At 40.1% G+C, this 16,302-nt stretch overlaps 1 protein-coding gene across 1 annotated transcript in view; it reads right to left on the bottom strand.

Annotated features, from left to right (window-relative positions):
* Positions 1–16,302, bottom strand: part of larp4b (La ribonucleoprotein domain family member 4B) — a 36,764-nt gene that overhangs the window by 2,117 nt on the left and 18,345 nt on the right. The window contains exons 4-15 of the mRNA XM_022761850.1: positions 15,054–15,227; positions 13,702–13,780; positions 11,581–11,717; positions 10,959–11,062; positions 9,099–9,209; positions 8,350–8,403; positions 7,004–7,210; positions 6,580–6,686; positions 6,113–6,376; positions 4,723–4,747; positions 4,235–4,405; positions 2,678–2,868 (exon numbers count right to left, since the gene is read on the bottom strand). Coding sequence (XP_022617571.1) covers positions 2,678–2,868; positions 4,235–4,405; positions 4,723–4,747; positions 6,113–6,376; positions 6,580–6,686; positions 7,004–7,210; positions 8,350–8,403; positions 9,099–9,209; positions 10,959–11,062; positions 11,581–11,717; positions 13,702–13,780; positions 15,054–15,227 — 1,624 coding nt within the window. The remainder of the gene's footprint in view (positions 1–2,677; positions 2,869–4,234; positions 4,406–4,722; positions 4,748–6,112; positions 6,377–6,579; positions 6,687–7,003; positions 7,211–8,349; positions 8,404–9,098; positions 9,210–10,958; positions 11,063–11,580; positions 11,718–13,701; positions 13,781–15,053; positions 15,228–16,302) is intronic.

Below are 16,302 nucleotides of genomic sequence, written 5' to 3'. Positions count from 1 at the left end.
TTAAAACTGCTGGAAACTATAAGCCATGTGTGAGGATCTTTAGTTTGATTTTTGATCCTGAAGACTGTGGAAGTTTTTTTTTTTTTTTTTTTTTTTGGATGTGCTAATCTCATACAGGAAATCTGTCTGCCAGAGCAGTAACATGTGTGAGACCCTCCATGCAAGCACAGATAAGCAAGAGAATCAAGAGAAGTCTGTTGCAACTGTTGTGCAATTAATCGAATTTTATTTTCGATTACGATTTTGGCATCCAATAACTGTAATCATGCTCAGAAACCTTTAACTTATATTGTGTATAACAGGAATAACTACATAGACACAGCGCTTTTTGTTTTGAAATAATTTTTCTGTTTTTTCCAAAGTCAATGAGAAATCGAGCTGAATAATCGTGATCTCAATATTGGTCAAAATAATCGTGATTATGATTTTTGCCATAATCGAGCTGCCCTATGTCCTATAAGGGCACCACATGCCAAATATGATGCTCAGTAATGACTGCTGCAGAAGGGGTAGTCTATCTCAGGCTGTGTGTGGGAACTAGGGCTGAAAAATTAATCGAGATATTACCGAAAAATTCAATATGATCAAGTTCAATGCGATTTCCAAATCACAGGAGCTGCAATTTTTTTGATAAAGGTCAAAAGTCTAACAACAGATCATAAATGAAGCGTTGTGGTGCTACATGCTAGTTTGGTGTTATCATTTTTAGATTTTTTCCAATGAAAATGAAATGAAAAATGACTCGTATTACAATCAGAATATCAGCATGAATAATCACAATGTGATTTTTTTTTTTTTTTTTTTATCCTTCAGCCCCGGTGGGGACAGATTTATTTTTTTCTGCTGCGTTATGATACTCAAAGCAACAACCATCGACCTGCACATGCAGCTACAACAGAGAAGGCTCATGCTTCACTCTTGTTTTTGCTTGCAGCTATTTCTAAATTCTGGCCATGTCAGCGTAACTACCCGCAAACCAGACGCTGTCCACTGCTTCCTCCTCTACTGCCAACCTGGATTTCACTCCACATATTCTCAGAGCATGTAACATGAATAAAACCTCTGAATCACCTCGACAGTTCAGTGTGATCAGCGCTTCGGTTGACAAGAGCCACACAGCAGAGACTCTCGGCGGTGCGTTAGGAATCATTACTAAACAGTGACCAGGACACAAAGCTCTGTAGGTGCACTGTAGTAGAGTAGTGCACCTGGGCAGAGGCCATTTACTTCCACTAGAAGTGTTCATGAAAAAGCACCAGTAATAAGCTGAGTATTTTTCATAACGAGAAATTACCAAGAAATCGACACAAACTTCAACTTGGAGTTGGAGAAGTGACTGAGGTGCAGCCCTAATTTCTACACCTCACAAGTCGGTGTGCTGTGACCTTTTATAGTTTGTGCTCAGGTGATAAAACTATTTAAAATTCTGTCATGTATGGATTATGAATCCAGGCTGTTAGACAGTGTATCTTTAAATGTCATCAACTACTACGCTTGTCTGAAAATTTGCTACGTGGCTGCTTTTTATGGCTGTAACTAACAATTATTTTCACAGTCTCGATTAATTGATTGACTGATTGATTGTTTTGACCATGAAATGTCCGTTTCAAAAAATAGTTTTCCAGAGCCCAAGATGGTGTCCTCAAAAGATTTCATCTTGTTCTCTGGCGTCATGGTTTGGCAATCTGTCTTTAAAGAGGAGGAATTCTCTCTGGTCCAGTCAGCTGACTGGTGAGTCACAGCATAACCTAGCATCCCTGGTCACAGGTCAGTTGCAGCAGATAGCTGGCTGCATTGTAAATGACGACTCGCAACCGTTGAACCGTGAATTTCAGTTTTTTCCTTTCGGTCGAAGGTTCATATAGTCCCCAAAGTGCAGAACAAAATGACAGAAAGAGCTTTGTTCCAGCAGCTATCACTCATATGGATGAGTTATAGTAAGACTGCATAATTTAATTTATTTTTATTTACCTTGTGCACATGGCGTTGTCAGTGCTGTGTGTTAAATGTGCATGTGTAAGATCGATGACTCTTTTTACTGCAAACAAAATTTACCTACAGGTACAAATAAAGTTACCTAACCTAAATGTCTTGTTTTGTCCGATCAACAGCATAAAAATCCAAAGAAGTGCAGTTTTCAATGATACAGAAAAAACATAAAATATTCAAATATGAGAAGCTGCAACCAGCAAATATTTGAATATTTACTGAAAACAGGTGAGTGTAATTGATTCATTTCCTGGTGATCGTTTCAGCTCTACTGTTATCCGTTATCTGTAATGACTGTGTGAAGCTCTCATGAAATTGGCACTTGACCCTCCTGGAAAACAGCATCTCTCTACCGCTGATGTCAGGCTCTGCCAGTGGGTAGAAGTCCAAGTGATAAAAGTCAGAAATGTTTCAACAGGCACGCCTTCCTAAAACCTCTCATAAAATTAAACTTCCTTTCTCTGTGACTAATCGTCCATTATTTTTCCACTTGTGGAAAACAAATACTACATCCCATGATCGAAGTGATTTTCAGCACACCTTTAATGTTCTGTAAATTCAAAATGTTAACTTGCCACTTTTTCAAAAGTCAAATGCAGAATTAAAAAAACAAACTCTGCCTCCCTACAGCTGTCGACAAAAAGCTTCATCTCAGATTCAACATGTGAGTTTTCAGTGTGGTTCTTACGCTGCTGGCAGGGAGGGAGCGGGACTGTGTGGTGGGCCGGCGGCTGGGGTCAGTGTGGGGGCTGAAGCCGGAGTTGGGGTGGTCGGCGAGGGCTGGAAGCTTGTAGGCATCGGGGAGGAGGAGGACCGAAGTGGCTCTTTGGGGCCTGCCGGAGAGAGAGCTCCTCCAGTACTGGACTCAGCACTTACATTCTGTGATGACCACACACACACACACACACACACACACACACACACACACACACACACACACACACACACACACACACACACACAAAGAGGAAGAGATGAAAGTGAAGCAAGTTGTTTCTAGTTTACCCTTCTACTCTACATGAACATTGAAGGAACAGCTCTTAATCCAGAATTTGAAGGTTGGAGTCACCTTCAGGTGATAACCTCATTAGCTACACGTGGTTACCTCTTCAAGAACTAGGAAAAAAACCTTTCAGAGCTTTCAGCTATGGATGCCGTTTTTTTGCCACCGATTCCGATCATCTATGAGTGAGATTGGCCGATACCAATCAACTTTGGCTTGTATTGCAGATGGCGTACGTTCTATCAGTCTCACACACTTTGTAAAAGTTCCACAAGGCCGACATGTTTTGTTTTGGTTGTTTTGGCCTGTCACATGCTGTGCATTGAACAAGGAGGGAGGCGGGACTACACTACACAGCGCTTTTCTCAGCCGCAGACACCAGCGTATTAACCACAGGTGATCAGTGACTAGAGGCATTTATTCACATCCACCCATCCCTAATTTTTCATTTTAACACAGTTTTGTGACTAGTTTCTTAAGGCTACTCACTGATAAGCAAGGGCGATTCTAAAGCAGCTATATACACTGAAATAGGCCCTGTTCAAACCTGGTGTTAACATACATCTCGGGTGATCTGACCACTAGCGGACAGCGATTTCCGTCCACACCTGGCATTAAAATACGTGTCCAGATCTCAATTCCCAGCTTCATACGCAAATAATCACGTATGCATTAATGTCTTCAACCAATCCGATAGACGGGTCTGTTGTCAATGTGTGGGTGTGTGTGACAGAGAGAGAGCAGGGCAAAGTGGAGTTGAGCAAATCGTTGCTCTGCTCACAGCTCTACACTGAAATAAAGTTTTATCCATTTGAAAAATTCAGTGAGTTCATTATGAAACTGTGGCGGGACTAAAAACATCAGTAGAGTAGCTGGTCCTTCAATGTGGCTCAGGATACATTTGCGTTCACACTGCTAAAAGAATGTGGCCACATGTGGACCAGACCTCTGAATATGGTCTGAGTGATCTGGTCTTGGGTGCATTCACACCTGAACTTAGAGCTGACCACTTGTGATCGGATCACTCGAGACAGATGTTATAATACCAGGTCGGAACAGGGCCACAGTTTAAGGAAGGTTTGTTGGGGGTCATACATTCTAGTTGCTTTTTTAAATATCTGTTGGAGGAATTTGTGTAGATAAGAAATTCAAACCTGTAAACCGACCTTTTAATTCCGACCTTTGTGCACCTGTACGTCACATTCATAACAGGAAATATACTAAGTGCATAACAGTTCTTACCCGTTCCTTAGTGGTTCCAACAACTACACTGCTGGCCAGCCGGTTGTCGAACACGTCGTCAGTCTTGAGCTGGCCAGCTGCTCCGGGTAGGGGGGGGAAGCTGGAGAGGCCCAGCTCGAAGCTCGGAGACGGGGGTTTGGGAGGAGGCGGCGGCGACTGAGGTGTCACTCTCTGCGTGACGGCAACAAGCACACAGTCAGCACAAAACTCAGGAGAGCAGGGAGAGAAACAACCTTGCAACACATACACAAAGTCAAACTACTGTACGAGCAACAGTGAGGAGGTGCTAATAGCTTTTACCTCAGCGTGAGGAGAACAGTAAAGAACAACGACTCTACGATGCATAATTACAAGTTTAGTCCTGCTTTCATTGGCTCCTTTACATCAGTCTCTCTATGAAACTTAAAGCTAAATTCAAACCAAGGCTAAATTATTTCAAGATCAAAATAGAATTAGAATGACAAGGACACACACAAAAACATACTTACTGTAAACTTTTCGTCCCTCTTTTTCCTAGAAGCAGAAACATTTTTCCTTTAAGAAAGAGAACATCTCAATTTACAAACATCCACTCTGCCTGAAACAACGACCTAACCTGACAAAGTAAATCATGAGTCTACATACACCACATTCACCACAAGTTAAGAGCATTCACATGATTAAACGGCCTCATGTCTCGGACTGAGGCGAACGTCCACACTGCTACGGTTTCATTTTAAAACAAAAAACGATCGGAAATAATCTCCGCCCGTCATGCATGCCTGTTTACACCAGCATGCACGAGTCTGTGTGAACAGGAAGCTGTTTGTCTACTCTGCAGTTGATTAGTTGCACAGAATACTACAAACAAGGAACAGCAAAGACAGCTGTAGCTTTAAAATGCAGAAATCAACTGCACAACAGCTGCTAACAAAAATAACAAGGTCAGTAACGCTTGTATCTCATTATTCATGTTACTCTCACCACTGGCAGTCGAGGCTGATGAGAGGCAACCAGGGAGTGACCATGGGCCTTTACACCATCATTTCCAAAGGTCTCTGTTTTTGAACCCCAACTAAAACGGGTCTCGCAGCGTTTCTGAAAGTCTCAGTTTTAGGCGCTCGAAAACTCCAGAATAGTATGGACGGGAGTGGTAAACGTAGGAAAAGAGATGAGTTTTAAAATGAAAATGTAGTAGTATGGACGTAACCTGAAGCAGCTCTATTGCTGAATTCGGAGGAGCAGCAAAACTTTATTAATGATGAAGGTACTATGTAAATTGTGTAGTTGTATCCTCAAGTGAGGTAATTGCTGTTTGCTGTTGTACAATGTTTACAACATTTCCTATTAATTTTTATTAGCAACTTTCCCCCTGATCTACATTTGAACCATTTGTCAAATGAAAAGATGTCACCACCCTGATCAACCTCAATCGATTCATCACGTCTGCAGTAGTTTTGCAAGACAAAAAAATTGAGAAATGGGAAGATACGGAACAGAGAAAATAAAAGTTAACACGACTCTTCTAGTTACTAAATGTTTCATTAACTTCTTGAGTGTATCCAAAACTTGCATTTTCTTGACACTTGGGTTGAAGAAACAAACTTTTGAGTATCAGCACAGTTTAGATATAAAGCTGTTTTCATTACTTCAGTGAAACTAAAGCCTTTTGTGCAATAGTTTACAAGCTGAAAGCCAATTTGTACTGACAGTGTGGGTAAAATGGAAGTTTAACAATCACTTACAAGTTCTTAATTCTAGGCCTTACTGCTCTAATTTCTATGACGGATTTTCAAAACTTTCCAGACACGCGTAATCAAGACAGCATGGCACCACTGCTGTGCCACAGCAGCGTTTAATGGCACGTTGTAGTACTTAAGCATTGAAATGGTGTCGTACCTTCCTCGACCGACGCCCAGGGAGTAGTCGGTGGTTGTGGGCTCAGTCACTCGCCCCGTGCCGACGGTGTCCCTACGAGGGAAGGCCGCGGTGGAGGGTAACCTAGTTCTGGGCTGGCTGGTGGGGAGTCGTGTCGGCGGGCTGCTGCGAACCCCGTTGAGCCTCTCGCTGGGGAAGCTGGGGAAGAGGCCCGGGCTGTCCAGGAGCCCCGTACTGCGGTCCGCTGTGGGGATGGTTGGCCTCAAGTGAGGTTTACTGTGATTCCTGCAGGTGAAACAGGTGAAATGCTTTCAGTCAACAAGTGCAATGGGAGGAATGACTCTAAGCAAGAGAGATTTTGCAACTTTACTCATGTTTCTCTTTGTTTTCTCATTTCTGTTAAAACAGATGAACTTTAATGTTTTTTCCTGCTTTTTTCTGGATTACACATCTCTGTGTCACATGTCTGAGAAGTCACAGATACGAACCTGTTCCTGGGCGAGTAGTGTCTGACAGTGAGGGGCGACGTCGCTGGTTTGAAACTGTGTGATGTGGTAAATCCGTTGATGAATTGGTTGTTGTGAAATGGGGCAACCTGGGAAACAGAAAACAGATTCATTAGCCACATTATCAGGAACAAAGGGGACTTAATTGTTTTTGCACCTAATGCTTCTAATTGATATATGTACTTTATTTTTTAAATCTGTTTAGAAGAAGTAACTGGTCTCAAATTTTAAACCTGAACCAGAATTTGTCAAACAACCACTAAATTAAAGAAACAATCATCACAAAGTTTGACAAACTTTAAGACTATAAAAGAGCAGTTCACAAAAGGACACTGCAGATTTCATTGTTTACAAGATTCAACTGCAGATTATGTTTACAAATTTAAATCTACCAGCGGACTCTCACCAGTGTGGGGTCGATGAAGCTGTGTGTGGCCGACCAGGCCTGTGGCGTGATGAGGCTGTATAAGGGGAACTGCTGCTGGGGGCTGTAAACCGGCGGGATGTAGTAGGACGTGTAGCGCTGCTGGGCGTATGGGTTCACCTCCACTGGCCGGTAACCGTTCTTTGGCATGAAAGTGTTGATAGCGATTGCCTTCGCCTTTATCCTCGCCTGGTAGAAAGAGAGTGGGGGGGTCAAATGTTTGCTTTTAGCAGGAAGAAGAAATCAGATTTACCTGACATTTTTACTTTATTCTTTCTTTAAAGAAAAATCTGAATGTTATTTTCTTTTGTGCAAAATTGTGATGGATTTTTACTGTCATCTTGCATTTCGGTCCAAATTTTCGCCTTTAGCAGTTTGATAAATACATCTTCCTCCCTTGGTCCACATCCTTGTTATTAAATATGTATTTCAGCCACTAATTTACTGCTAATCACTTAGTGGAGACTGACAAAGGTTCATCAATGTTTTGACTTAAATTTAAGCAAAAGTTTTGGCAGTAAAGTGCTGGTAGACGGCCATACAGGTCCCATATAAAATTTTGTTTAGTACAGCATGTGTTAAGTGTCTCAGCCAGTGTAACTTGGAAATAGAAGTTAGTTTTGAGCTCTATAACCGAGCAGTAAATGAAAGAAGGAATAAAATCTTTACATTTAAGTGTCCATGGCTGAACATAAAAGACGCAGAATATAAAAGCAGTTCTGCAGAGCCAAGGCTTTTCTCCTGTGGTGTTAATGGGGATTTTCATACATTAGTGGAACGACTCAAAAGTGTGATGTCATGTAACCTCTAAATGAACCTCTTAAGAGAAAAACCTGTGATTTGTGAGTTCTCAGCCCCAAAACCTTGATGCCAGCTTCTTGGTGACACTGATTAATTATTCATAAGGTTCTTCACTGAAGGGAAATTCTACATTTAAGACTTTGCTCAGGAACTGTTGTGCCTGAATTTGGCTTAAAGCGCCTGATTGTGACATACTCCTATAATCACAAAAAAATCAAATAAAAGCATCGGTCACAGACAGGTGCATGGCAGAACTGGTGAAATGAATAAAAAGAAGACAGAGCCTTAGGAGGGCTGATCCGTGTCTTGAGGTTTTACAGCACAAATAAGCGACATAGGGAAATTAACATGAATGCTGTATCTCACGTACAGACAAACAGTATGGTTGATACAAACATGAATGGTATACTGTATGTATGTCTAGTAAATATTTTGTCGATGTAAAATTTAAAAGATCAACTCTAATACACGTTTTTTCAGATTGTCCTGCATTAATCAGTCAGTGTGTGTTTGTCCATGCAACCCACCTTAATTGGCTTCCCTTGGAAGGTCTTCACCTCCTCACGCAGATACTGATATGCCTTCATCAAAAGGAAGAGCACAGCACAAGTAACAATTAGATTTCAATTATTTAACATTCAAGCACTAGATGACTCTTCAAGTTTATTTCTCTCTTCTATTTATCAAAGCCTCAAAGATCATTGAGGTTTTCCTCATTTGCATTTTTATGACATTGTATGTGTGTGTATCATTATTAATATAATATAGAGATAAGTTATATATATTATATACACAGCATACACATACACATATATATACAGTATATATATATCCTGACTATTCTCTATATATTATAACCATTTTTGACAGATCAGGATTATTTAGTGTAGTGGTTCTCAAACTTTTTCACACCAAGGACACAGATTAGATCACTAACCCACAACTGATGAGATTTTTGCATTTAGATGTTTTATTAAAGGAAGTGTGCTGGAACCCCATGAACAAAATAGTCATAAATTTTGTCACTGTTTAACTTATGGATGGAATTATAGTGAAAATAAATTATTCTCCTTTTTTGCTGGGAACCCCCCACTTTGACAACCACCGATTTAGTGTATTACTAACAGCACAATCAAAGTGGGAAATTGCTGGAAAACCAAAACATACAGTTCTTCAGTAGGGAAAGATTTTTGTAAGAAAAAAGACTGAGGCAAGATAAGAAATGGGCAGAGACAGATAGCGATAAAAATTAATAAAATGTTAACTTTGTTGTTACCTGCTGTGCATCTGCTTCTGATTCAAAGGTGATGAACCAGTTGTCGTTGTAGGCAAATTCACAGTTGATGAACTTGGGTAAGTTGTCCCCTTTAAAAAGAGCCTCGACCTCCTGTAGCAAGAGGAGAGGAGGTCATCGCATTGAGTTTGTTTTATTGGTGACACAAATTAAAGTTAAACCTGACAAATTAAGTATCGACTCATACAGAATAAAGTATCATCTCCATCAGTTTGACTTAAAACAGTTAAAATCTTTCCTTATTTTTCATTTTGTGAGAGAGCAAATGATCCAAGTGATTTAACTGCTTATGTGTTAAACATTAAAGTTTGTGTAAGACTTTAGGAGTGAGGAATCCTATAACAAATAAACTATAATTTTATAGTTTTGCAGGTCTAGAAAGTAAAAACATTTACTACAGGACAGAAGCTAACACTGACTTTTCATGTGATGTTAGCTCGCCACACCTAATAAACATCTGTGTCAAAACAAAAAAGTGACAACTCAAACCACAACTGCTCTGGAAACATGACACCAAGATGCAGCCATGCGGTTAAAGTGAGTTGTATTTTATAAGCTTGGTTGCTCCATGAACTCATTTATCTGGCAAGAAGAAACTTCATGTCGGAGTCATGTTGTAAATAACTCAGTCGACTCCAAATAGTTCATGTGGCTGATAAATTCAAGTATGTGCCAGATACTGTTATTGGTGCACAGTATGTAAATAAATAAATATTAATAAAGTCGGCTGTGGCCTCATCACTGATTCTAAATAAAGCTGTCAGACTCAACTGCCAGGCTTTTATTTTGAAGATCACGCGGTACAAACATGAAGTTAGCAACCTCTATGGAAAGGAAACGCTCAAATAAACAAGCATTGTATTTTTGTTTCTTTAATACTAAAATGATGAGATACAAAAAAAAAAATTTTTTTGTTGTTGTTGTGCACCTACTGCAGACCTGATAATGCCCTGCTGTGGTAACCCACTTCAAGCCTGAGTCAGTCGAAGTCAAAGTGTTCTGTCATGCTGAGGCAGATAAGTGTTACTGATATCACGAGCATTCAGCAAATATTCTGCAGCCACTGCTCGACTGCACAGGATTTTTTGGCGCCATGAAAAAAGAGACTGAGTAACATTAACCACTTTCTAAACTGACTTTGAGGTCTGAATGTGTTGTCATATGTTATCCAACTGATTCTATCATACAGACTGAGACACCAATTAACTGGTTTCAATGTTCCTACAATAATGGAAGGTACTGATATTAACTAAATATGGTAAATGGTAAACTGCCTTTTCTCACTCTCACTGCTTTTTCTACCACACACACACTCACTCGACTCTGTATTTGCACTATGGCAACGAGACAATCATTAATCGTTTGATAAAGATGTTGATCAGTTGTTTGACTCTCCCAGGTCTGATTATTCCATGGATACTAACACATGAGCATAACTTGTGTCATACATCGGGGGACAGTACGGGGTTCAGCATGTTGCCCCACATGTGCACTGGAAGAGACGGCAATCGAACCACGACCTTCCGATGAGTAGACCACCCGCTCTCATCAATAATAAAAAGTTCTCTTAATTATGTTTTTGAATTCAGTAATCATTAAACTGCATATGAGGGTGCTTTAAAACCTGAGAATAAACGTGAATAAAAGACTTACCAAGAAATGTGAATTGACCATGAAGGCTAATTATTTTCGGTACCTTCAGTCCACAGTTCTGCTTATGTGCATGACTCAGGGAATAATCAGACATCATGGCTTTGCTGACTCATGCTGGAGAGCTGCTGGGAGAGTCAAACAACTGACCAACGTCTTGTAGAAAATAAAGCGTTGTGTGCATACACCAACCTCTATGGGCGTGCTCTCAGGAACCTCTCTGAGGATCACGATGCAGCGGTTCTGATTGGGTCGCACCTTCTCCCCCTTCTCATCCACCTGGACCAATGGCAGAGCTGGAGGAAGCCAGATAATAACAATTAACAAAAAAAAGCCCTGGAGACATCCTCATTTCTGTTACAGAGTGAAGCATTCACAGGAATCACTCCTTAAATGTCTCTTAAACTACAAACTGTTAATGAGTGTTAACCTTAGATGCCTTAAAGTTAGTTTGTTTACAGTATCTCATCCAATTTCATATATAAAATCTTGACACTGCACACATCACTGAGCCATAAACTAAAAGTGCAGTTTGCAGCCAGGAAGGATTAATTTAAGTGGCAGTAAATTTAGTATGTGTATAAATCAAAGACAAGCAGGTGAGGTTCTGCTGGATGCACTTTAACAACCTCTCCTGGGAAATCAACCCCAGTCATAAGCTGATAAAAATTCACTGTGCCTGGTAAGTTTGTCTTGTCCTACAGACTCTTTAGCATCAAAGTCCTGCTTTTTAGTAATGAAATCATGAAGTGGCTGATAAACAGTCACAACTGAATCAAATTCTGACTGGCTCTTGCTCGACACATTAGCTCACATCGTAAAATGTCCACGATCAGCTCCACGTCAGTGCTGAGCTTTTTGACATGGTCCAGGTTGGCAACTGTCACAATTGGCACGTATTGGTCACTGTCCATCTGGGAGATGAGGTACATGTCACTGGCCAGATTCTCCCTGCGAGACAAAAGAGGAGGGAGTGGTGATTGGTGACACTTCAGATAACAGATCAGATAACAGGAGCCGCCCTTGTGACCATGTGGTGGTAAAATCCAACTTTTATTTACTCAGATAACGTTGAATGCACTTGTGTGATTACCAAACAGAGTCACACCTGTCCTCACCTGACAGAGGCCACATTAAACTACACTCTAGATCTAATGAACAATCATCCACAGCTGCTGCACTCTCAGCTGATTTACTTATGCAACTGTGAGCTAAACGGTTTTTCTGAAAGGAAATGCAGCATTGGGTGTTTCTCTGACGTCGCTGCCCTTATGTGGTTTTTTTGGTTTTATTACTCCTACTGCAGGTTTGACAGTAAACTACACTCGGTGACATTTCCAAGTTGATAAACAAGAGAAAGACGGAAAGCAGCTAAACCACCACCACCGCAGAGGCATTCAACAGCATGAAATAAGGCTTCCATTCAGACCACGCCTGACGCCCACAGGGTGGGATGGGGAGTGGAGTTTGGGGGGTACTGGCAGCACAAACTTCTAATTACTGACAGATGTATTATCATTATTATTGGTTTATTTGTGTATTAGTTTCTCAATCAATTGTAGAAAATAAAATAACATAAGGTACTTTTTTCAAAATCCCAAACTGATGTAAAATTAAAGCAAATTAAATTGCTTGTTGTGTCTGAACAAAACTCCAAAACATAAAAGTATTTAGTTTACTGTCATATAAGAAAAAAAGCCAGAAAATCCTCATTTGTCATATTTGCTTAGTTAAGGGTTAATTAGCTGCCTCCATCTCTTCTACAGATTATGGCACTTTGAGGTTTAGTTTTCTAACAACCAAACTTATCAAACACAGCTCATGAAATGACCAGTTTACAGTGTAGCAGGGGTTTTGAGCTCCATCTCCCATTTGTTTATATGAAATAAATATCAAAGGGCAGCATCATCTCCTCTAACAAACTTTATAATCCACTGATATATGTAATCGGAATTTATGACTTATGACTTATTATAATTTTATTTTTACTATTTTCTTTCTCTTCTCTATTTTTTTCTTGTTGTTTGTTCCTATTTTGCAATTGTTTTATCAATTGCAATTTATTTTTTTATATCATTATTTTTTGTTCTGTAATTTTTTTTCACTTTGCATGCTTGTAGATGGAGCTGGGATATACTAGGACAGTTCACTTACTACATTATGTTTTGTTGCTGCAGTAATATCCAATTTTGTGTTGTTACTTTCCTTCCTTTATGCAATTAATAAAAAAGGAATAGATGGAAATAAACTGACTGGGTGTTAATATGGTCAATGTTTAAGTATTTATGTCTAAAGTCAAATTTGGACCCTGAGACTAGACCAGTTGGGAACCACTGCTGTAACAAGACATTACGCTGGCATCTTCACGTACGGTCCACACAGTCATACACTCTGAGCCTTATGCAGACGCAGGCCCTTGAAGACGACACATGGACCACTGTGGACCACAGTAGACCCTTGAGGCTACGCTGACACAGAGAAGCATCATTTGAGCCCAACAGAAATGCAGCATTTTGCTGCTGATGACAACCAGGATCAATAGTAAAACCAGAGAGTGGATTCCCCTGAGTCAGTCTTTCTTTTCTGGTCTTTAATGATCACTTAAGAGCAGCCATTTCTTCTTACTGCGGCTCAATTTAAGTGCTTTTCTCCATTAACAAGTGTGAAACAGCTGCTGAGCAACGGGAGAAATGGATGAGACTGAGATTTTAGCATGGTTAGCTTGTTGGTGTTGTCCATTAAAGGAAATTTCTGGACAATGTGAGGTTCAGTAGATTATCTTTTTCCCTTCCTTCCTTCCTGTGTCACATTGTAGGGAAAATGCTTATTTTAATGCTTACTACTCATGCAGACCTAGTCATAGTCATGTCAAAATGCACCTTGTATCTCACTGTGATGTAACTGTGATGGAGTAAAATATTCGAGGTAAACTCACCGAGAAAGACAGAACTCCAGGGTCTTCTTCAGGTGCTCCCTCAAGCCCTCCTGGGGATTCTCAGGCTGGGGATCACTGCCTGTTGACACACAAGGGGAATTATCTTTGTAAATTAAAGCACAATTGAACTAATCCCTGAACCTGGGAGCAAAGCATTGTTCAGGCCGATGAAATGTGAGATTGAGTGAATAAAATAAAACTGAAACTGAAGCAGGATGTGGGTCGGAAGGAGCAGAGATGCTGAGCAAACACACATTACTTAAATAAATAAATATGAGGAAAAAAATGCTTTACTCGTATTTATATTGCATTATGCTTGTTAGTAGTTCAACAAAAACTCAACCAGTGTCATTTCACTCTGAATCATCAAGGGAAAGTTGTCTATAAAATACAGGCTACCATGTTCACCAGGAAGCTTTGGAAATAAATCAATCAATGGGGAGACAATCTTGGAAATCAATCCTGGGGCTTTAAAGTGGATAAAAACATTAAATATTAGACGAATTTAGGCATCTTCTCTTCTTCTCCACCATACTAGTTGAATCTGTTGCAATTCACTTGCCAGCCTCCACAGACAATCAGAGCTCCGGTTAATCTGCAGATCCCCTGGAGTTGATTATTAGAGGAGCAGAAACAACCTGAGACACATACATGTGAAGTGTTTTATAATATTTCTCAAAGCACTAGCCTTCGCTTCAGCATTGTTGTTGTTTATGTTGACTTTCCTTTCAGGCGGACGGGCATAGATCGATGAAACTTTATAAATAAAGCATAAAACAACAAATAGCTCTTCAGCAGTCACTGTACGACTCCACACAATAAACTCTGCCTCTTGAGGCTGAGCACGGCTTTTAACATCCTGAAGCAAAATTTACTACAATCACTAAGATTTAAAAAGTAAAATTAACATTGCATCACTCTGAGGAGTTTCACTACTCAGTAACTTTAACTGATTATTCATTTAACCATCAGAATCAACCATTCATCTAGTCGACCAGAACAAGCTGATAGTCTGTCACAGCACAGACCACTTTGACAACCAATAATTACTCAACTGCTTAATTTAGTTGCACTTCTAAATCCCACCTGCCTGTCTCCCTAACAGTAAACGAACCATGTTTAAAGTGGAAAAACAGGAAGAAACGCAGGAAAAAATATCCTATGTTTATTTTACTGAAAACCTAAACAACTGGATTTAACCACTGTCATCGAGGGCCAAGACCCTCCAAGCACTACAGCAGGTCACATCACTAATTAGGTTGTCGGTGTCTGCTTTAGGGGGCCACGCACGCATTGATCTGCAACCAGCCCACAACCTGCTCTTACAAACAACCAATCACTAACCAGCCCACCTGTGTGCCCAGGCTGCCCAGGCTCCGGGTATTCTGTATAGGCTGGCTCGGCGCACTCCAGGGCGACAGAGGCCACGGGGGCCGGCTCGGCCAGCATTACTGGTACCGGTGGAGGCTCATCTGGGTCGGTTAGTAGGGGCTCCTTGTAAGCCTTGTCTTCACTGGCTTCATAGCCTGTGACAATTAACAAGGGAAGGTATAATAATTATTAAAAGGTGTGAGGGTAGGGAATTTCACTAGCCATTTAAGCTGAAAGTGGTGCCTTTTAAAAGGACAAAGTGCCTCATATTTGAGCCCCGTCTCTAATTACCAAAGATAAACCTGATTTATCTAAGGCCTCTGGCCGACATGTATGTGTGTTTGTCCCTTTTTTCTACTTTGTCTACAAGATGTTAGGACCAATGAGTTTGTTCTAAGCGTCTCTGTAGACAGACAAGACATCGTCTGCAAAAACAAGTAAAGGTTGGGTAAAAAAAAACAAAACACTGATGACCAGTAGGATTACCTTTACTAAAATGGCTGAAATGATAAATTCATACAAGCTATGATCACAAATATGCTGCTCTGTTAGTGAAATAAAAAACTGAAATATCGTTTTTATTTAACTTATAATTGCATAAATGTATTTTTATTTTTTTCAAGATTAAGCTACTGTCAATGAAACTCAACACTTCCTGCCACATGTTTCACATCAAAAGTCTACCAAAAAAGGAGGTAATTCAATTCTTTTAGCTACTTGAAGGTGTTTAGTGTGAAACATCTGTGAGGAAAGTTCTGGATTTCACTGCTAGTAGCTTAACAACATAAAAAAACAGTTGAAGTGACTAGAAATGAACAACTGTGTTGTGGTGAATATGACATGACCAGGTTGTTATAGAATAGACATGACATTGATGGAGGAAGGGTTGAGTTTGCAGCTAAAGGCACCAACAGCAAATGAAAACATGAACAGATCTGAAAACAGGGAAATGTCTCAGTGAAACATGATAAACTTTACTTATAAAACAGGGAAAATTAAAAACAAAACTTACCAGGGGCCGGTTGCACAAAAGAACAAGTTAAGATTTTCCTTACAGTCTGAGTTATGGTTTGCTTAACATAAAAACAGTTGCACAAAATACCCTTAAATTTTCTCTTTAAGGTTTCCTTACAATGGTTAGGTAAGTATTTAAGGTTTTCTCCTTATCTTAGATTTAAATTTCAGGAATCACTTAAACCTTATAGCAACCAAACTTCACCATGGTGAAGT

This window comes from Seriola dumerili, unplaced genomic scaffold, assembly GCF_002260705.1.
Source record: "Seriola dumerili isolate Sdu_G_001 unplaced genomic scaffold, Sdu_1.0 BDQW01000432.1, whole genome shotgun sequence".
Taxonomy (NCBI): domain Eukaryota; kingdom Metazoa; phylum Chordata; class Actinopteri; order Carangiformes; family Carangidae; genus Seriola; species Seriola dumerili.
The sequence above is the reverse complement of the archived record's forward strand: the minus strand, read 5'-3'. Positions and strand labels throughout refer to the sequence as shown.